The 23,692-nt window shown below is 39.1% G+C and overlaps 1 protein-coding gene across 1 annotated transcript; it reads right to left on the reverse strand.

Annotated features, from left to right (window-relative positions):
• On the reverse strand, positions 1–23,172 carry foxk2b (forkhead box K2b). Its single transcript, XM_030140800.1, has 9 exons — positions 22,673–23,172; positions 12,165–12,359; positions 8,468–8,621; positions 5,674–5,820; positions 5,159–5,352; positions 4,024–4,226; positions 3,046–3,279; positions 2,727–2,927; positions 1–758 (listed from the first exon to the last, which is right to left on the reverse strand). Exons 1-9 carry the CDS (start codon positions 22,963–22,965, stop codon positions 559–561), a joined length of 1,821 nt encoding a protein of 606 aa, XP_029996660.1. The 5' UTR covers positions 22,966–23,172; the 3' UTR covers positions 1–558.
• Between the last annotated feature and the right edge of the window lie 520 nt (positions 23,173–23,692).

The raw sequence follows: 23,692 nt of genomic DNA on the forward strand, positions 1-23,692 counted from the left end.
TTGTTTTGAACCATCAGATTCTCGTCGTCCCGTCCCAGAGCCGTCGTCGAGGAAAGGGGGCGGGGTTAAGGGGGTGTGGTCTGGAGGCTCTGATCTGCTCTGAGGTAGATGCGACAGAAAGGTGGCGTCCGGGTCCTGCCCGAGGTGGGCGGGGCCTCTGCATCTCGTCGGACCACGTGAGGTCAAAGGTCAGCTCTTAAGGGGGGTGTGGTTAAGGCTTCCTGTGGTCGTGGTTTGAGTTTCAGTCCCTCTTCCTGTTTTTCGGCGGCGGCTCGCTCAGACGTGTCCCGGTTGTTCTTAAAGGGGCGGACGTGACTTCTTTTTTTTTTTTTTCGTGTGCGTTTTATTTTGTTTTTTTTAATTTGGTTCGAGAACAGAAGTGAAAATGAAAACGATCCTCTCCGTTTGGCACCTCGGGAGTCAGTGGTAGAAGGAGGACAAAAAAAAACAAAACAAAAAACAAAAAAGGAAAAGAAAAGAGAAACAACAGGAGCGAAGGGAGGAGGAGGAGGAGGAGGCGGCGGTGGTGGGTGGGGCTGTGGTGTGTGGGCGTACAGACTAGTTGACCTTGCTGCCTTGGTCGTTAGCTGCCATCGAGTCCGAAGGCGCCGCCGCCGGGGGAGGGGCCTCCTCCTCCGCTTTGATGCGTTTGGCGTCGGGCTGGTCGCCGCCCAGCTGGTCGCCGTTGTGACGTTTGGTGGGGAGGGAGGCGGAGGCCGAGGCGTGGGCCGCCAGCAGGTGGAGGGGGCTCGCCACAGCTGGGGGAGGAGACAAAGTGGGAGGTTAGCAACAGGACGTCATCGTTCTCTTCTTTGCACTATTTTTACACTTTCATTACTATACTGTCTTTTATGTCACCATATTTGTGCAGTTTTGCAGTAAAAAAGCCTTTAGATTTAACAATTTTTGTTTTTTTATCTTCTTTTTTTTATTTATGCTTTTTATTGTACTCGAAAATTCATTCATTCATCCATTCTCTTCCGCTTATCCGGGGCCGGGTCGCGGGGGTAACAGTCTAAGCAGGGATGCCCAGACTTCCCTCTCCCCAGACTCCTCCTCCAGCTCTTCTGGGGGGATCCCGAGGCGTTCCCAGGCCAGCCGAGAGACACAGTCTCTCCAACGTGTCCTGGGTCTTCCCCGAGGTCTCCCCCCGGTGGGACATGCCCGGAACACCTCCCCAGGGAGGCGTCCAGGAGGCATCCGAAACAGATGCCCGAGCCACCTCAGCTGGCCCCTCTCGACGAGGAGGAGCAGCGGCTCTACTCTGAGCTCCTCCCTGGTGACTGAGCTCCTCACCCTATCCCTAAGGGTGCGCCCAGCCACCCGACGGAGGAAACTCATTTCGACCGCTTGTATCTGGGATCTTGTCCTTTCGGTCATGACCCAAAGCTCATTACTCGAAAATTATATACATATATTTATTAACCCATAAAGACCCAGTGGTTTTATTACAGTTCCCAAATTAATGTTTCTTTCCATTTCATCTTTAAGTGACTTATCATTCATATTAAACTTCATGTTATTAAAGGTCATATTATTAGTCACAGTTTGTTTTAGGTCAGAATTCAAAAGTTGTGAAAAATAAGTGAAGTTTTTGGCCATAAATCAAAAACATACACGCATACATAAATATTACCGTATTCCAAAATTTCATTTCAGATATTTTTTCTACACTTACCTCTAAGACTCTTGGGTTTTGTGTTATTTGTAAGTACATTACAGAGGAGAATTTAACCCTCTGGTGTTCAGTGAGCATATTATCCACACTTTACACTTCATGTTATTAAAGATCATATTATTTTTCATTTTGTTTTTGTCTGAATTCAACAGTTGTTCAATTTTCTCTGATTTTTAAAATTCTGATCCATCCACTAAAACTATCCCATAATAAACAGTGTTAAATTCCTACACTATCACCCTTCTACCAAGTGAGTACAAAATACACACTGACACATTTAACATTTGACCTCGAACCAAAAATAATAATAATGTGAACCAATGTTGGTGTTAATCACTGACAGATGACAGGAGGAACAAATAAAAAATAATAATACAATTTTGATGTAGAATAAAACAGAATCACAGTTTAGATGAGTAATCTGTGGTGTTCCACAAGGTACAGTACTGGGACCTTAGTTCGTTTTACTTTTAATATGATAAACCTATGAGACCCAGCAATGCATTTATGTCCTCTGTAGGGGACAAGAGTTTCACAACTTTATTGTATAAAAAAAAAAAAAAAAAAAAAAAAAAAAAAAAAAAAAAAAAAAGTTGTCCACTGCAAAAGACATTTCATAAAAATTTTAAAAATGCATCTGAAAAAACTGTTGCATTGTGCTGTTTCCAAGAAAAGCAATTATTTAATGTAAAAAAGCCAAAACTTGTACTTTCCTGGGTCTCAGGAGGATATTAACATGACATGTCTGTGCTAACTGGCTGAAAGTAGAAATAAATACACTACCGTCAAAACAAAGCATTTTTTTTGCCTCAAAAAATATGGTTTGTTTACATTATAAACATGGCATTTAAATACTTAAAAATATGACGGTTATTAAGTTATTAGGTATTTATGTTCATGAAAAACACAAAAGTTAAAAACAAAGTGTGTGAAAAACACTTCAACATTATTGCGATGCAGTGCGAATTACACGCTTTTGGTGTTTTTGGGGTTAAATAGTTTTATTGTTTCATGCCCCCCCACCCCCCTCGTCCCCTGGGGGCCTCACCGGCGCTGGTGGGGCCCTGGATGGCAGTGGTGATGCTGTGGGTTCCGTTCTGTGTGATGGCCTTGATGGGCAGCTGGTGTTGGCCCACCGGCGCCGACTGCACTATGGTAACGGTCTGAAGGGGTGTGGCCGACTGGGAGGTCTGGATGATGCGACTGGAGCCGCCTATCGAGGTGATGGTAGGAACCGCCTCCACTTTGACTGAAATGAAAGCATGTGTCAATAAAACCTTCAGGACGCAAACCTCATCACTGTGGAAACAGCAACATCATTTATACTGGTTTTACCACCACCGTGGGGGGTTAGACGGGGTCCTGACCTTTGACCTCGGCGTGCTCTCCGTTCTCCTGCGCCTCGTTCTTGATGATAGCAGTGGGCTGGGCGAGGACCGTGGACCCGGCGGGGATCTGCTGCAGGACGTGGACCGTCTGCACGGCGGGCTGCGAGGCGCTGGCACTGACGGGCGACGCCATGGTGTAGGTCACGGGTTTGATGGTCTGAGGTAACGGACGCTGGACCGCTATGAGGACCGGCTGGTTGTTGACAGGCGAGCCTGGACAGAACCGGACCAGAACCATGACTCTATAGTCCATCATATACATATATTCCATCAGTCAGGTCAGACGGTCAGTGGTCTGTCAGGTTAGAGTCAGCTGATCTGCATGAACAGTCCAAGTTTTTTCTGGATAAAGTCACTGCTTATTCTGGATGTTTCATGTTTTTATGAGGAAACCTTCAATTTAAGGCTGAACAACAAAAATAATTAAATTCACTTGTGTTTTCACTTCCTGAAAAATATAATAAAAACCCTTATTTACCTCCAGAGATATTTCTTGAATAGTTTGCATTTTATTTTCACAAATGTAATAATTTTTCTTTATTTTTTGTGCTAGTTTTCTCCAGATTTTATGAGAAAAGTGTTGATTTAACTTTTTTAAATAATGTAATAAAACACCTAGGTGTGCTTTGAAGAGGTGGGGCTTATACTAGGTGTGTTTAGAGTAGGCGGGGCTTATACCTGGTATATTTTGAGGAGGCAGGGCTTATAGCAGGTGTGTTTTGAGAAGGTGGGGCTTATACAAAGTGTGTTTAGTGGAGGCGGGGCTTATACCAAGTGTGTTTTGAAGAGGAGGGGCTTATACCAAGTGTGTTTTGAAGAGGAGGGGCTTATACCAAGTGTGTTTTGAAGAGGAGGGGCTTACACCAAGTGTGTTTTGAGGAGGCAGGGCTTATAGTAGGTGTGTTTTGAGGAGGCGGGGCTTATAGTAGGTGTGTTTTGAGGAGGCAGGGCTCGTACCTGGTGTGTTTTGTGCAAAGCGTGCTTCCTGGATGACAGCTAGTTTAGGCTGGACAGCGGCAGCGGAGGCTGGGGGTGGGGCTGAGGACGTCTCCAGCTCCAGGGGGACGGGGGACCCTTCCCGCGATAAACTGTCTGGGGTCTGGACACCGCTGGAGTGGGCGGACAGCACCCCCGAGTGGTTGGGAGACGCTGGGGCACTCCTGAAGAAGAAGAAGAAGAAGACAGACAATGAGCAACAAAAATAATATATTTGGTCTAAATTCAACAGTTGCTCATTTTTGTCTGATTGTTTAAATTCTGATCCATCCACTAAATCCATCCCATAACTAGAAGCACTCGGAGAGCGTAGACCTCCGCCAAGGCTGATCAGTGGCCCCCCCCGTGGGCCCCCCCACCCCCGATCACCACCAAAATTTAATCATTTCTTCCTTATCCCATTTCCAACAAACCCTGAAAATTTCATCCAAATCTGTCCATAACTTTTTGAGTTATGTTGCACACTAACGGACAGACAAACAAACAAACAGACATACAAACAAACCCTGGCAAAAACATAACCTCCTTGGCGGAGGTAATAAACAGTGTTAAATTCCTACACTAACACCCCTTCTACCAAGTGAGTACAAAATACACACTGACACATTTAACATTTCATCTTGAACCAAAAATAATAATAATATGAGCCAATGTTGGTGTTAATGACTGACAGATGACAGAAGGAACTAATAAAAAATTACCTAATCAAATTTTGATGTAGTATAAAACAGAATCACAGTTTAGATAAGTAATCTGTGGTGTTCCACAAGGTACAGTACTGGGACCATAGTTATTTATACTTTTTAATGTGATGTTGAAAAAGCAGTTTTTTTTAAGTCAAAATATATGATTAGTTTACATTATAAACATATCATTTAAAGGGTTAAAATGTGACAGTTATTAAGTATTTGGTGTTTTTGTTTATGGCTCAAGTTATGTAAAAAAAAAAAAAAAAAAAAAAAAAAAAGTGAAAACCTATAAATTAGTTTGGACGTTACAACAGCGCTGTGCAGATTGTGTGCTTTAGGAGGTTAAAGGACCTCTATGGGTGGATACCAGGGGGTTAAAGCTGATGTAGAGTGGAAATAGACCAGACCTGGAGGACAGGGGTCCGTGGGGGGTCCTGAAGCAGGGGACGCCCCGGGGCCTTCGTTTCCTGAAGGCCTGTTCGATGAGCTTCCCCTCGGAGGACGGGTCTATCCTCCAGAAGGAGCCCTTCCCCGGTTCCTCCTGCGACCGGGCCACTTTGATGAAGTACCGGTTCAGAGACAGGTTATGACGGATGGAGTTCTGCAACACAGGACCGGTTATCACAATGTGGACCGGTTATCGGAATGTGGACCAGTTATCGGAATGTGGACTAGTTCTCAGAATGTGGACCGGTTCTTAGAATGTGGACTAGTTATCGGAATGTGGACCGGTTCTCAGAATGTGGACCAGTTATCGGAATGTGGATCAGTTCTCAGAATGTGGACTGGTCCTCAGAATGTGGATCAGTTCTCAGAATGTGGACCGGTCCTCAGAATGTGGATCAGTTCTCAGAATGTGGACCGGTTCTCAGAATACGGACCGGTAGACTACCGGCTGTTAACCGGACCGTTCTGGACTCACCTGCCAGCCCTTGTCGGCCGTCCTGTAGTAGGGGTAGTTCTTGGTGATGTGATTGTAGATGCCGTTTAGTGTGAGCTGTTTGTCCGGCGCCAGCGTTATGGCCTGGACGATCAGCTGTGCATAGGAGTACGGAGGTTTGGAGTCGTCCTGTGGACCAGAACCAGACCTTCAGTCATTCATTACACTTCAAATACACACAGTAAGGCTTCACATGGGACCAATCAGATGGACATTTACCCATGAGTAAGGATGGGAATCGAGAACGGGTTCTCAAAAAGAACCGGTTCTCAATTCCCATCCCTACCCATGAGTCTGCTCTGACTACAGGTACTATTAGGGCTGTGTATCGGCAAGAATCTGACAATACAACAAGTCACAACACTCGGATCACGATACGATATATCACAATCCTGTTAAAAAGGCAAGTTTTTATTGGTTTTGTTTCTTTTTTAAAATATTATTTCCTGGAAGAATTGAATTACACCAGAAATCTGCACAAAAAGCTGAAGGAGGTGTCTGGGGAGAGGGAAGTCTGGGCATCCCTGCTTAGACTGTTACCCCCGCGACCCGGCCCCGGATAAGCGGAAGAGAATGGATGGATGGATGGATCTGCACAAAAACTAAACACATTTTTATTTGAACCCAACAGGATCTAATGCTAAATCACAAAATGTTCCTGTGTTCAAACTGAAATTCTGTTTTACAGACATTACAGTTTAAGATCCTCTTCAAATGTTCATATTCTATTAGTTCAGAACTAACATCAGAACATTAGTTTTGTGCGATCCCAACAAAAGAACTAACATTATTTAATGAAACAGTGTTAAATAACACAAAAAATATAAACAAAAAAACCCCAAAAAACAAAAATGAACCTCTACAATATCTGCATTTGAATAAATACCTAAAAATATTGAGACAGTACTTTTTAATACCGATACAGTATTGTGAAAGGAAATATTGTGATATATTGCAGAACCGACATTTTCTTACACCCCTAGGTACTATATGTGTCTAAAAGTCTGTGGACACGTTGAGTTCAGATGTTTTTTTTTTCTTAATGGGGGGGTCAGTCCATCTCAGTTCACCCAATGAGTTAAACCCCGCCTCCTCTGATTTTGACAAAATGCGTTGTATGGGAAGTTCATAACCAGAGAAGCTGAAATTTCAAATTTTAATTTTATCAGACCAACGGTTTTCGAGACGGGGCAATTTAATTTTTTTCCCCACTTTTTTGCGAAAAAAGGCGGTGTCAGCCTCATTTCAAATTACTGTAACTCAGCAACCCCTGGTGTGCTCCTAAAAAGCAAGGCATTTCTGTAAAGGAGAGACCATAGGGAATCTAAATCTAGCATAATTTTGTAAATTTGGGTACTTTTGAGTTGAATGACATTTTGATTTATATATATGTATATGTATGTTTATATATATGACCATGAAATTGACACTGTGGGACACGTCCAACCTCTTTGGCACCAGTATGAAAAATGTAGCCCTGTCTGTAAACTGCAACATATAAAACAACTGGAGGGGTTTTCTTTTTTTAATATTTGAGCAAATTGGGATAGAATACAGATCTGCCTCCAGATTCCTAGTAAAGCAGACAGTAATAGCAGTAATAGCAGACATAGCATACACGGACCATGTCCAGCTGTGGAATCACCTTGCATTTTTGACATTTGAAATTTTGGCTTTTTTTTTTTGTTGCTTTCTTTTTGAAAAAAAAAAAAAAAAAAAAAAAATAATAATAATAATAATAATAATAAAACAATAAAAATAAATAAATAATAAAAATAAATTAAATAAAAATAAACTTCGGCTTTTCTGGTTATGAATTACCTATATACCAAATTCTATAAAAATCGGAGGGGGTGAGGTTTTAAAATGCCAGTTAAATGGGGTGAACCAAGATGAACTGACCCTGGAGTCTGAGATACAACACAATAATGAGCAATGTCAGAATATAGTTTAATATTATGGGATAAATATCAGTGCATTGGTTAGTTTGGTTTAAATTGTTATCTTTGTTTCTAAAATGCCTCAGATAGTTTGGATGCCATTTTTCTCCACATTGATGGAGTGCCTCAAGGCTCCATACTTGACCCTCGTCTCTTCTCCCTTTACTTACTTCCTCTAGGATCAATTCTACGTAAACACATGATTTTAATCCACCTTTATGGCGACGATAGTCAAATTTATGCACCACTGAAACAGGAAAAAGTCGTAGTCTGTGAAACTCCTACTGCAGTGTGTTGTAGAAATTAAAGCATGGACGTCAGTAAATGTCTTACACTTGAATAATAAAAAGACTGAGATGATGTTTGGGTCTGGTGATGCCTTCAAAGTCCATGTTGATCTGGGCCTTTTGCATTAATATTTGACACAAACAATAATGACTAATGTCAGAATATAATTTTATAGTATGGGATAAATATAATTTCATTGGTTAGTTTGGGTTAAATTCTTATCTTTGTTTCTAAAATGACTCAGAAATGGTTTGGACTGAATTTCTCTCAAAACTGATTTTTTTTTATCCGTGACTCTGATTTGAAATGTTCTTACTCTTAATTTGTAAAATATTTTTCCTGCTCTGACTGTAAATAATAATTTTCTACCTCATCAAACCATCTACCTTCCATTAAACTTTAAGGAAATATTGGTGTTAATATGTCAGATCCTGGGACATGATGTGTCCCAATATTTATGTCCATATAGTTTAGAAACATTGGAGGTGGGGGGGCTCAGGTGTGTGACTGTGTATGTGGACCCTGGTCCAGTAGAGTCCAGGTCTTACCTTTGGACTGTCCCCTCCAGAGGCCTCTTTGTCGTTGTCAGGTTGGGAGTTATCGTTGATGAGCTGCAGTTCGGCAGAGCTGACCATACGACCCCCCATCCTGTATCCTGAAGAGCCGGCCCCCCGAGGACTGGAGGGGCACGAGTTAGCAGCGCTGGAGAGATGGGGGGTAAAAGAAGGAGAGACCCTCAGTACAGATTTACAACAACAACATCATCAGGTCTGGATTAAGGTTTTAAACCTGGTCTGGTTTTAATCCTGTATCGACGTCAAATCCTGACACAAAAAACCGGACGGAAACAAAAGTATTCAGCTTTAATTTAAACTTTATGAAAACAAATATTCACCTTTAATTTTGACTTCTATAAAAACAAATATTCGCTTTTAATTTAAACTTTTATAAAAGCACATATTTAGACTTTTATAAAAACAGTCAGCTTTAACTAAAACTTATATAAAAACAAATGTTCACCTTTAATTTAAACTTTTATAAAAACATAAGTATTCAGCTTTAAATTAGACTTATATAAAAACAAATATTTAGACTTTTTTTAAATTAAAACAGTCACCTTTAATTTAAACTTTTATAAAAACAAATATTTACCTTTAATTTAAACTTTTATAGAGTTTAAATGATTTATAGTTTAATTTAGTTTATTTGATCAAAAACACATGATGTACTTTATGTATTCATTAGGCTCAGTTCATTTTAATGTTTTTTAATGAAGGTATAAAAGTCAAGTACTATTAATTAACATTATTATTATTATTATTATTATTATTATTATTATTACTACTATTACAACTACTACTACATCTGTTACTTACATATATATTATTACTACACCTGTGATAACTATTATCACTTTATTATAACTTCTATTATTAAATATATGTACATACAGTGCAGGTTATATTATATATAACATTTATATTTATCATTATCACTACTTTATTTCTTCTAGTACTTTCTAATGAGCAATTCCCTGTTTTTTCACTTCTGTTTTGATAGTTCTATTTTCTTGTATTTCTTTAATGTGTTCATTCTTTGTTGTGCTGATACTGAACCTTAATTTCCTGATCAATATAGTTCTATTTCATCTAAAAATGAACCATTTGACAAACTGAGATGTGTCACATGCTGCCATCTGCTGGTGAAAAACTATCATAACCAATACAAAAAACCCCCACAAGGATTATGTATTTAATGAATGGATAAAGGGTTTCTCTTTCAGTTCAGTTTTGGTTTTGCTTCGTTTAATTTCAGTTTTTTTGTTGTTGTTAAAATACTTCAGTCACATCAGGTTCAGATCTTTAACGTGATTAAAAAAACATAAAAAACCCCCAAACATCAGCTCTACGTTTTAGGGTTAGGGTGTCCAGGGTGGATTCTAAACCTGTAAACGAGGCCGATTTCAGAGGAACCAGGGTCGGAACCATCTGCTAAAGGTCAGGGCCTCAAAGGATCATGGGAGATGGAGACGATGGAGGTGAACTAAGCCTAAGCCGATCCTCAAACAGAGGTCGCATCAGGGTCATGTGACGCCTACGGGTCAAAGACGGCGGCACAGGAGACACTGTTCTCACATAGCCTTTACCTTTCACTGATGCATTATGAGACATTTGGGGAAAAACCCTGAATGTTTCTGCAGATAACCTCATAAATAAACCCTAAATGATCTTCGCTGGTTGAAAACTAAACCCCAGCGCTCATTTAACCCTTTCACCTACACGTCTGTAGGTTCTTTAAGACATCTGACATCATTTTATTAACGTTTAGTTGTAAATATAGTTTCTTCATCACATGTAAACATCACCATGGAAGAAAACACATGACTGAGGGTGACGTGGACCGGGTTCGAGTTGTGCGTTTTTATTTTTATCAGGTGCAATAAAAATATGTAAAAACACAACAATCAGTGGTTTGAAGGAACATTTTAGCTCATGGATCTAAATGTTTCTGGAAAATATGGATGAAAACTGAAGAAAACGGCCTGAATCCATTCAAAAATAACAGAAAAATGCAATTTTAAAGCTCATTCAGGCTGAAAATAGTAAGAAAATGAAGGAAATGAACTCAACATGAACTGTAGAAAAAGTCTAAAATAGAATTTAGGGTTAAATTTATATTGTATTAACTCATTTATTATGATTAATAAAGGTTTGGTTTAGTCTAATTTTAACTTATTAACATACTTAATTAGGTTTATGCTAAAAATTTTAATTAGTTTAACATTTACATGCTATCGTTTTTTTTTTTATTGGTATAGTGAATATTGACGATAATTCAACAGATGATCCTGTTGTTGTTTCATGTATTAACCCTTTTTAACAACTTTTTTTTTGTCCATAAATCTCTTAAACTCCAGCTCTGCTCAAAACTACCAAACATTCAACAATCTTCAGGAGTTTAACCCTTTAAAAGCAAGTTTAATTATTTGAATTTTGAATGATTTATTTAAAAAAAAAAAAAAAAAAGGCAATGTCTACTGTCACAGTACAGTGGCACCAAATATGGGTTTGTCTATTTCCACAGAGCCAATCAAATGTTAGCATTTGTACCAGAGCCAATCACAGATGCTGTTCCATGAGCTCATTATCCTCTTATTTTTTTTGTTTTTGTTTTTTTTACTCATTCTCCTCTTGTTGCCACAGTACTGTGGTCATATATGCAGTATACTTCAGTTCATTCTTTTGTTCAGTTTTCTACCACAGTACTGTGACAACTGATGGAAGAAAACACTAATTAGTGATAGTTTATAGTACAGAACAGGAATTATTGTTGTAAATACTCTATATGTTATTTTATGGTGTTCTTTACTCTGGAGGCTGGAAAAGGTGGGCGGAGCTACATGTTAGATGCAGCAGTGTGTCATGTGACTTCTCAGTTCTGTGTCAGTTCAGTGCTGTGGTCTGAATTCTGCTCTCTGAAAGTTGTCCCAGTGCAGAGGTGTCCAATCCTGGTCCTCCAGATCTACTATCCTGCATGTTTTAGATGTTTCCCTCTTCCAGCACACCTGACGGTCATTATCAGTCTTCTGCAGAGCTTGAGGATAGGCTTATCATTTGAATCAGGTGTGTTGGAAGAGGGATACATCGAAAACATGCAGGATAGCAGATCTGGAGGACCAGGATTGAGCACCCCAGTCCCAGTGGCTGATTTATATTAATATCGGATTTACCTACTGGTACCCTTGGTGCAGTCCACCCCCCTACCGTTTGAAAATCTGCAGAAAAAAAAGCCACTTCGACTGGAAATTGAACCCGAGGCTTCCACGTTGCAGTCTGGAACATTACCAACTGAGCTACATCTCCACTCTTTTTCAGTGTGACCTGTTTTCTATCTGATTGCCTTGGTACTTTTGGGCTGTAACAAGTTACCAGTGTAGACATGTTCTAACGAGGGCGCCGATTGGCTCTGTGGTCATAGACAAACCCATATTTCGTGCCACAGTACTGTGTTGGTAGTCACTTTGAAAAAAAAAAAAAAAAAAAAACATAAAAAATTTAATATTTTCTATTTAATAAATAGAGCGGAGGATAGATTCCCCTGGTGTCCATAAATGCCTCATTGACTTAAATTAAAACCACATTTTAAAAGTATAGAACTGCCTGTGGGGGGGCTAAGGGTTAAACCCCCCTGAAAGGCCAGTCCATGAGGGTGTGGACCACCCACTGGGTGGAGGTGTGACAGTACCTGATGGTGCCGGTGGGCGACGGCAGGGGGCTCATTAGGTGGGCGATGTTGTCTGGAATGTTGATGGTGAGGGGGGAGATCTGAGGCTGGACTGGTTTGACCGGGGACTCGGGGGCTTCGCGCTTCACCTTCTTCCCACTGGACAAAGCTGTGAACGTGATCTTGATGTTAGTGCTGGGGAACCTGAAAGTGCACCTGGAGAAAAAAAAACAAACACACCAGGTTCAGATTAGGGCTGTGTATCGGTAAGAATCTGGCGATACAATACATGTCACAATACTAGGATCATGATACGATATATCACGATACTGTTAAAAAGGCAAGTTTTTAGTGGTTTTGTTTCTTTTTTAAAACAGGATTTCCTGGAAGAATGGAAATAAACCAGAAATCTGCACAAATATTAAACACATTTTTATTTGATCACAACAGGGTCTAATGTTATATCACAAAATGTTCCTGTGTTCAAACTGAAATTCTGTTTTACAGACATTACAGTTTCAGATCCTGTTCAAATGTTCATATTCTATTAGTTCAGAACTAACATCAGAACAGTATTTTAGTTCAATCACAACAAAGGAGCTAACATTATTTAATGAAACAGTGTTAAATAATAATAATTAAAATATAAACAAAAAAGAAAAACAAAAAAACTAAAATGAACCTCCACAATATCTGCGTTTGAATAAATACCTAAAAATATCGATACAGTACTTTCTGATATTGATACAGTATTGTGAAAGGAAATATTGCGATATATTGCAGAGCCGATATTTTCTTACAGCCCTAGTTCAGATCGATGCTGCGTTTAGGGTACTCTGTTTGTGATGCGTTCAGGTGCACATGGGAAAAAATTCAAACATAAATAATTCTGCCTGATGTTTAAACTCCTAAACTTATTTCCACTTTAACAGTATTTATGCACCTTCATCCAACTGGAAACATTTACATTTGACTTTACAGTTTATTGTTGCACCTTTTACCGTTTAATTAACCACTTCTGTTTCTCATACATTTTTTATTTATTTTTTTTATGTATAGTGTAATTGCTCTTGTGTGCTATTTTTCAGTTTCATTCAATAATGTCAGCTCAAAGTTCTACATAACGTCTCTGATCCACCAGATCTACTGTCTGTTCATTACAATACATTGACTTTATACTGGAACATTTATAAACCTACTGGATAAATGGACAAAAACTAATTTATATGTGGAATAAACATCCCTAGTAACATGTTAGTCTGTCATCCTTTACTGATGTCACCAGCAGATAAAGTAAATTACTGAAGAAAATGTAAAAAAAAAAAAAAATCTCAAACACTGATCTCCAGTTGGACACATTCCTGGTGTTTCTGTGTTTTTGTGGATCTGTCGTGTGTTTGGAACTAAATACTTTACTGATTATATTCTCTGTTGTGTTACAAGGAAAACCAGACCATATTTGTGTGATGGACGGGGGCTGGATCTGCCTTCAAATATAAGAAAAGACACATTTCTCACATTTTGTTTTTCTGGAAAACAACCCTTTGTGTGTGTCTCTGTGAATGTGTGAACGTTTAACGTGTATTTACAGGTTAATGAGGGTTAATGTCGGTAAAGTCTGTGAGTGGGAGGGGCTAAATGCTTCTGGACTAAAACAGTGGATGTTGAAGGTTCAAAGCACTGCAGGCTGTTTATGCTCATCTGAACTGAGCCCCCCGTCCCTCCCCCTCTTAGAAACCTCTTTATTAACACTCAGGCCTGAACTCCACAACACAAACACGCTGTTGCTATGGCGACGGTCGACAACACAAAGGCCGCATGATAGAAAACTTTCGCTTGGTTTTCGCCGCCGTGAGAGACAGAAGGTAAACAAAAGAAGACAGGAAGCACCGCAAGAAGACGGGGGGGGGCAACTGGGAGGGGGGGTTACATCAGCGGAGAGGAATCCCTGGAATACAACGACCTGTTCCCCCGAGGCACCAGGCCATCACACAAACAGACCCACAACCAACACACAGAAGCACAAAAAAAAACAAACAAAAAAAAAAACACAACACAACGAAATGGTCCAAGCAGGTTCCGTGTAGACCGGGGGCTCCAACATACGGCCCAGGCACCAAAACTGGACCCTTAAACACTCCGATCAGGCCCATGGGAGGCCACGAAAAACACTATTAAACAAAGATGTTCAGATCATGTTAGTTCAGGTTCTACATTCAGACCAATATGAACTAAGGTGGATCAGAACCATCAGAACCAGGAAAAAAAGAACAGAATAAACAATAAATAATGACAAATACAAACACTTTTCTCTTTATTTTAGTGTAAAAAAAAGTAAAACTATATGAAAATGTTTACATTCACATAAAATAAATAACCTGAACAAATATGAACAGGAAATGTTTTAAGTACAATTTTAACAACACTGCACTTAGTTTTTACTATTATTAATGGTTTATTGGTTAAGAGTAGGGGTGTAAGAAAGTATCGGTTCTGCAATATATCGTGATATTTCATTTCACAACACTGTATCGATATTAAAACGCACTGTAACGATATTTTTAGGTATTTATTCAAATGCAGATATTGTGGAGGTTCGTTTTTGTTTTATTGTTTTTCTTTTTTGTTTATACTTTATTTATTATTATTTCACACTCTTTTATTAAATAATGTTAGTTCCTTTGTTGGGATCGCACAAAAATACTGTTCTGAACTATAGAATATGAACATTTGAACAGGATCTGAAACTGTAATGTCAGTAAAACAGAATTTCAGTTTGAACACAGGAACATTTTGGATATAACATTAGATCCTGTTCTGACCAAATAAAAATGTGTTTAGTATTTGTGCAGATTTCTGGTGTAATTCAATTCTTCAAGGAAATAATAATCTAAAATAAAGAAACAAACAAACAAAAAAATCGCCTTTTTAACAGTATCATGATATATCGTGATCCTAATATTGTGATTTGTATCGTATTGCCAGATTCTTGCCGACAAACAGGCCTTGTCGCAACCCCAAGGCTGAAAACCACTGTGATACACCGTACATGTAAACAGGAAAATCAGAGGTTTATTTATGGGTAACACTAACATTATTAATATTTTACTACTGTAACCAGTCATTCTTCCTTACAGACGTACATGTATTAAACGCCGCCGTCGCTGATTAAAAGCTCTTCTTCGTTATCATCAGGTCGGATCGATACCAGAACCTGACACTGGCGCTGCTCCATCATGCCTCTGTGTGGTTCTTTACAGACGTACATGCACCAGGCCCACGGCAGATTCACAGCATAGTTTAGAGTTAAAGTATTTACGCGGTTCAGACATGACATCAAGTCAAAACAGGCTGAAAAAGGTGGTTTCAGGCCGAAGGGTTGAGCAACGACCGAGCAGAAGAAGGGAAGAAGACTCCTCCCACTGCCGCAGATAAACGCAGATGGGCTTTTCTGGTTCATTCACTACGGTCGGATGTTTTAGTCCTGGATCCTTTACCAAATATTCAAGTGCAGGAGGATCATAACAAGTACAACTGTGGGTTTCATTCATTACACCAAAGGAGATTTTTTCAGCGATAAAAGGAAATCAAAGCTTTAAAATCAAACTTATTTATCCATATTTATTATTTTTACACTTATTTGTGCATATTTCTTATTTTTACACTTATTTATGCACATTTCACACCTATTTATGCATATTTCTTAATTTTACACACTTATCTATGCATAGTTCTTATTTTGACATATGTATTTATGCATGTTTCTTATTTTTACACACTTATGTATACTTCTTATTTTTGCACATTTATTTATGCGTATGTATTATTTTTACACACTTATTTACGCATATTTCTTATTTTGCACACTTATTTATGCATATTTATTATTTTTACACACTTATTTACCCATATTTCTTATTTTTGCACACTTATTTATGGTTATTTATTATTTTTACAAACTTACTTATGGATATTTCTCATTTTTTCACACTTACTTATGCATATGCCTTATTTTTACACACTTATTTATGCATATTTACTCTTTTTACACACTTATTTCAGTGTATATCATGTGTAGTAGTACTTTCAAGTCTGTGTAGTACATTTTCAAAGCACGTAAACGTGAAATCACACACAAACATAACATTCAGCCCACATCAGAGATTCACAGATGAAACAACAGATCAGTGTTTGTTTATAAAGCAGTGGATTTCACAACAGGCTCCAGCGATTACACAGGTTCGACAACAAACCGGAGCAGGCTACAACCTGCAATGCAGCTCCAAACTTTACAAGACAAAAAAAAAACAACAAAAAAAAAAACACGTCCTACTTAACGGGAGTGTTTGTGGTTAAAACACCTAAAACACCGGTGGCGTGGACTAAACCCAGATTCCACCTCTGCACCGTTAACCCTCGAATCACTGACAGCCCATAATATGCACCGTGGAGTACTAATGTGACGATTTTTCATAGTTTGTTTTTAAGCTTTTATTTTTTCCATTTTCATAAACTTGAGCCATAAACAAACATACTCAACAACTGTCATATTTTTAACCTTTTAAATACTATACAACGTAAACAAACCATTTTTGATGCAAAAAACATAAAAATACTACATAAAAATTGGATTACAACAGTTTTTATTTTTCATCCTCCCATGTCAATGATTAAGACCACCATTGGTTCATACACATTATTATTATTTGTCCTCGGTCAAATGTTAAATGCTAAACTGTGCACCAAATACTCAATAACTGTCATATATTTAACCCTTTAAATACCAGGTTTGTAATGTAAACAAACCACAGTTTTTGATGCAAAAACAACAACAAAACTCCTTTTTTTTCCCATAGTCTACCTAAAAACTGGATTAGTTATGCCAATGGAACAAGTGAAAATTATCTTGGTCAGATTAGTGTAAATTAGATTTTCCAGATCTATTGTCTATAAATCAATTCTTATATCTCACTGAAAAGTTCCTCTTTAGGTGATTCTGTCTGATTTTAACTGTGATGAGATATTTGGACAAGAAATGAGAAAAATACACTTGGTTAGTTAGATTTTTGCAGTGTATATACACACTTTGACTCACACAAGCACACACACACACACACAACTCAACAGAACGCTGTCGAAAAAAGGTACGTTTGTATCCTGTTTTTAAAACTGTCTACTGATGTGGGACGTCTAACTGTATCAGGCAGATGTTCTATTTTTGTGGGGCAGATACACTAATAAGGATGTAAACAAATAATCGACTATCAATTAATTGTTGATAAGAATTTGCTCAATTAAATTATTATTATGTCTGCTGAAATCTGTCTCCATCATGTCATGGATGCAAACTCATAAATGCCCATTTCTTCTAAACTGCCCCTCTCTCTTCAGATCCATTTATTTTATCTTATTTCTTTCGTTCTACTCCATAAATGTCATTGTCTGTTCTGTATCCAATGGTTTGATAAACCAATCATTAAGGAATATGACATGCTTATTTCATTAAGTATATAAAGAATATTTAGCTTTTATTTAATATAGACCCTATCGAAAAAGAAATTCAGGTTCTCAGGAAAATCGCCACTTAGCAATTAATCCATTGATAAGGTCTACCAACTAATGATTCATGGATAATTTGCATCCCTATACACTAACTAATCACATTTTTATTAAAGGATAGTTTGAAAATATAAACATTTTCATGTAATTTTACCTTTTTTGTTTGTTTTACAATAAAACAGAAGAATTTGGAGTTGTCAGTATTTATAGATTATTCTGTTCTTATTTTCCTGGTTCTGATCCACTTCAGCTCATTTTGGTCTGAATGTGGAACCTCAACTCAAATAACTGTTAATATCTTCAGTTTAATTTTTGCTTTTCACACTTGGACCCTTTGGTGGTTTGACACCTGTGTGCTAAAATGTGTCAGTGTGTATTTTGTACTCATTGGTAGAAGGGTGTTAGTGTAGGAATTTAACACTGTTTATTATGGGATGGTTTTAGTGGATGGATCAGAATTCTAAAAATTATGTGAAAAATTAACAACTTTTGTATTCTGACTGAAAACAAATAGTGAAAAATAATCTGACCTTTAATAACAGGAAGTGTAAAGTGTGTTGAATACGTTCAGCTGGATAAAAAAAGGCCCATAATGCATCTGTGATCTCCATCTGACACTGTTAGTCTTTATCCTATTAATCATCATCTCAAACACCTGAACGTCCACATTCTGCTGTGTTTTTACTGATATTTTGTTTCTGCTGCTTGTGTTACACTCGTGTGTCGTGACTAATATCACCGTCTATTGTTTCGTTTTCAGTGTCTCAGGTAACGAACGGTCTGTATGAAAATGATGAGCGTAAGTTAGACGCCAAGAGTGAACGTGATATAATGGAGTAACAAAAGAAAGACCACGACAACTGGAGCCACTTAGAGACGCTGAAAAAAGTCAAATACGCCTAAAACCAGTTAAATACGCCTAAAACCAGTTAAATACGCTGAAAACCAGTCACATACGCTGAAAACCAGTCCAACTACTGTAACTGAAGCCTGACGCTGCCTTCCACTCTGCTTTATGACGTTTCTGCTGCACAAACCCCCCATAACCAGCTCCAACCAGATTCTATCTGTGGTGTCGCCTTCACCGAGGTTCCAGATGAGCTGCAGTGACACTGAACCGTAGAACCAAGCAGATCCTGAACCAAGATGGCGGAAAATCTCCAAAAACCTTTACAAATGGTGTCTATTTTAATGAAACAATTCTAAGAAAAAAGTCTGTATTTTCATTTTCCTGGAATTCATGTGGACTTAACTTTCATCCTCCTCCACGGTCGCAACTGAGCGCTACTGAAGATGATGTGACAATAGTTTATGCTGCGTTGCTATGGTGACCGGTCACACTGAGGCTGTCGTTTACCTGCAGTGGAACCGAACTGAGCCGCTACCGTCAATGGAAACATGAAATAAGTCGCTCTAAAGACAAGAATAGAAGTACCAGAACGGATGAAAAACACTAAATATGAACCCACATCATTTAACAAATCAACCTGTTCGACACTTTTATGCTTATTATGGTTATTTCTTAGTATTTAGGTCCATACTCCAACTGAAGGCCTATACATTTATCTTATTTTCAGCTATTTTGACCCAAAATTATACGATTCGGGTTGAGCTCCTACTGCTACTTTATCCAAATTAATGTCAAATAAACAGTGAAGTGCATCACTGTGGTTGGTTTTGCCAATTTTAAATATTTTAATTGAGCTAATTGTTGTGTTTTCTACATAAATATAGTAAAAATAACTCCAACACGATCATTTAATTACACATTTTTACCCAAATGCATGAAATTTCCTGTCTGAAGAACTACCCGTATACTTCTACTGTACATCTGAGTCTCTGACACTTCAGGAAAACACTGGAATCCACAAAGCACATAAGCCTCTGAAACTCTGAAAAACCTGCATTAATAAATGATGTTAACGCTGACGCTTGACTGAAAATGCGCACGAAAATACCAAATACAAAGGAAGACCAGTCAGAGGAGGTGTACGAGTCCAGATGTAACAGAAGAAGTCGATCCTATGCTGCATATAAAGCTGTTTATTCACTAATTTAAATGAACTGTAGTATATTCTATTGGAGATTAAATGCAAAATAAAGAAAATCTGTCACTGTCATGTGTGTAAACACAGGGGTTATTTGATGGTAAATACATGCAGGAGCTTTAACAGCGTTTGTGCCTGACATTTTTCCACATATCCCTGATATTTTCCCTTTATCTGTTGACTCTAATGTTTGTCAGTCTACCCTCTCCATCCACATCAGTTATTCCACCCTGTGTCTAATCAACTATCTGACTGGTCTGGTACTGGTTCTGTTGCAGAGAAAACTGGAAAATGTGAGCTTTTATTAGATAAATGTATCACTAACTGAACATAAAACAAGTGTCTACAACCACCTTCAACTCCAAGTGACTTCCAAATGAATTCTTCTCCACATTTCACCTTTTCTAAGTGATTTATTATAATATTATCGTCTGTATTTTGCATTTTTCTGTGTAAATCATATTATTAAAGCTCAGAGTAAATTCAAATGTTATGTTATTGACTTGAGTTTGGTTTTGACCGGCTCAATATGTAAAGTGTCATGAGATAACTTTTATTATGATTTGGCGCTATATAAATAAAATTAGATTGATTATATTAGAAGCAAAAAACTAAAGAAAGTGTCTTTTTTTAGACAAATCTCTCATTAACTGAACATAAACCCAGTTTTACCATCCACTGTCATTGATCCAACTCCATGGGTTTAGGCTTTTTTCCTCATATATTCCCTTCATCTGTGGACTAATGTTTGCGCTCCTGAAGTTTGAATGCATTTTTCTCTTCATTTAACCTTTCCAAAGTGATTTAGAGAAATTTATTTTACTAAAAAAACTCATATTTTCACTTTTCAGTGCAAAACACACATTTTCCTGTGTTTATTTAACTAAGTAAATTAGAGTTAATTCAAAGCTTATTCTATCAAAGCAGAGAAAACTGAAAAATGTGACTTTTTTAAAATAAATATATCACTAACTGAACATAAAAAAGGTTAAATGTGGAGAAGAATTCATTTTGAAGTCAGTTGGAGTTGCAGGTGGTTGTAGACACTTGTTTTAAGTGATTTATTAAAATATTATCGTCTGTATGTTGCATTTTTCAGTGTAAATCATGTATTTTCCTATACATGATTCACTGATCATGTAGATGTTTATTAAAGCTCAGAGTAAATTCAAATGTTATTCAAATGTTATGTTATTGGTTTCAGAGTGTGGTTTCAACGTTATATGTAAAGTGTCATGAGATAACTTTTATTATGATTTAGCACTATATAAATAAAATTTCATGATTGATCGATTATATTATAAACAGAAAGCTGAAGAAAAAGTGTCTTTTTCAGTCCAATCTGTCATTAACTGAACATAAACCCAGTGGTTTCCATCCACTGTCACTGATCCAACCCCATGGGTTTGGACTTTTTTCCTCATATTTTGCCTTTAACTTTGTGTCTAGTGCTTGTGGTTCTACCCTGTGTCTGATCATCCATCTGACTGGTTCTGCTTCGGTTCTGTTGGCTGATCAGTGCCTGTTTGGTTCTGAACGGAGGCCAAAGGTCCCTGAGGCTGGGAGCTGGAAGGGCGGGGACAGCTCGGTTTGTTTACGTTCAGGGTTCGCTCCATTCACAACTCCAGCGGCTAACGGCTAACTGCTAGCTAACCCTGCACTAGTGACCACACGGGCGAATGTTTACACTATCGCGGGATAAACACGTCTGGCCTAAAAACCTGTCCATGTGACTTTGAGAACGACCACAGACTGTAGTAACAATAGTGCTCCTGACCTTTGAATTTCATTTTAACTTTCCAAAGTGATTTATAACCATTTGTTTTTATTATTAAACTAACATTTTTCACTTTTCAGTGTAAAACGCATATTTTCCTGTATTTGTTTAACCACGTAAATTAGAGTAAATTCAAAGGTTATTCTATCAAAGCAGAGAAAACTGAAAAATGTGACTTATTTTCCAATAAATATATTACTAACTGAACATAAAACAAGTGTCTACAACCACCTTCAATTCCAACTGACTTCCAAATGAATTTTTCTCCACATTTATCCTTTTCTAAGTGATTTATTATAATATTATCCTCTGTATTTTACATGTTTCAGTGTAAATCATGTATTTTCCTATATTTGATTCACTGATCATGTAGATGTTTAATAAAGCTCAGAGTTAATTCAAATGTTATTATATTAGAAACAGAACACTGAAGAAAAAGTGTCTTTTTCAGTCCAATCTGTCGTTAAGTGAACATAACCCCAGTGTTTCCATCCACTGTCACTGATCCAGCTCCATGGGTTTGGACTTTTATTTGTACATATTTTCCTTTTATCTGTTGAGTCTAATGTTTGTGGTTCTACCCTGTGTCTGATCAACCATCTGACTGGTCTGGCACTGGTTCTGTTGACTAGGCTTCGGTTCTGAACGGAGGCCAAAGGTCCCTGAAAGCCGGCAGGGCGGGGACGGCTCGGTTTGTTTACGTTCAGGGTTCGCTCCATTCACAACTCCAGCGGCTAACGGCTAACTGCTAGCTAACCCTGCACTAGTGACCACACGGGTGAATGTTTACACTATCACGGGATAAACACGGCCGGCCTAAAAACCTGTCCATGTGACTTTGAGAACGACCGCAGACTGTTGTAACAATAGTGCTCCTGTATCGGGAGCTAACGCGGTGTTTCGGACTAAGATAGCCCCGACACAGACGCTGGAATGCGGCCGCGACAGGAGGCAAATGTGGTGACGGCGGGGCGGCTAATTAACCCCGATGCTAACCAAAAATGTCAACAAAGACAATGGCATCCAGGACAGGACGTGCAGATCCGGCTAACATGCTAAAACACGTGGTCCACAAGCTAACCAAATAAACCCCGAAGCTGCTCAGTGGTGACTGGAGCTGCTAGTGTCCACATGTTCCTACTTACATTCGCGGTAGCTGCAGAGGAGGGGCGCCCCGGCGGAGGAACACTCCGTCTACAAACACCCCGTTTTTACCCAGACACCGCAGGTAAAAATCCCCGCTGCCGGTGCCGTCGTCGCTGGCGGTGAATATCTCCAGGTGCCTCCGGGAGATGAAGCTGGAGTGGCCCATGCTAACGTCCACCGAGCCCTGAGACGAGTTCCGGCCGATGGTCACCGAGCGCTTTTTCATCATGTATTCGAATTCACGGCCCTCGAGCCGGGCAACCGGCCCAGACGATCCGCTCACCACGGCCATGCTGCTGGGGGGGTAGCACAGTCCAGACGGGGAACGCAGGAGGGATGGGGGGGAGGCACCGGTGCGTGTGGCCGTTCGGAGGTGAGCTAACGGAGGAGATCTACGAGGGGCATCAAATTATAAACAAAAATGTAAAGGGGGACCATGCGAGGCCAGGGACAGCGGCTCCGACCCACCGCCGAGAGAAAGGGGAGCGGACACGGCCAACCGAACCGGGACGGGGGCGGGGGTCACATGACAGACAGCGCCCTCCGCCAATCGCAGTCCGGGACGCCGATGCAGCCCCGCGCGAGCTACCAATCGCACGCGAGCATTAATCCGAGGACACATTCAAGGTCGGTTGGGAAGTAGGAATACGCGCATATGCTCCCCGGTAGGAAACAAAACCCGGAGCGGGTGTTTTTACAGGAAACTGGAGCGAAACAAAACCAGCTCACACGTGCAAACAGCCGCGATACGAATTCTACACTTTAATCAGGCTCAATCCGCGAACATGCACCGACAACACCGACTTCTTATGCGATTAAATCGAAAAATAGTCGGATTTATTCGAGAGCTTTGCAGGATTGAGCTCCGTGATGGACCCACGTCGCAGCACCCACATGATGTTGATTCTGATCCACTACGAAATCCAGTTCTGCTTTTGACGCGGCCCCCTTTGCAGCATCCTGTTCCTTTATAATAATAATAATAATGAGGGTTTAGTGATTATCTGAGCAGGATGGGA

The sequence above is a fragment of the Sphaeramia orbicularis genome, chromosome 8 (genome assembly GCF_902148855.1).
Source record: "Sphaeramia orbicularis chromosome 8, fSphaOr1.1, whole genome shotgun sequence".
NCBI lineage: Eukaryota > Metazoa > Chordata > Actinopteri > Kurtiformes > Apogonidae > Sphaeramia > Sphaeramia orbicularis.

Bases quoted from the DNA above. Each gene is read 5' to 3' on its own strand.
- foxk2b (XM_030140800.1), bottom strand. From the start codon at position 22,965: ATGGCCGTGGTGAGCGGATCGTCTGGGCCGGTTGCCCGGCTCGAGGGC. The intron at 4,227-5,158 runs GTCTGGTCTATT...CTTCTTCTTCAG, and splicing joins CACGGACCCCTGTCCTCCAG to GAGTGCCCCAGCGTCTCCCA. The intron at 3,280-4,023 runs GTACGAGCCCTG...GGTTCTGTCCAG, and splicing joins CTTTGCACAAAACACACCAG to GCTCGCCTGTCAACAACCAG.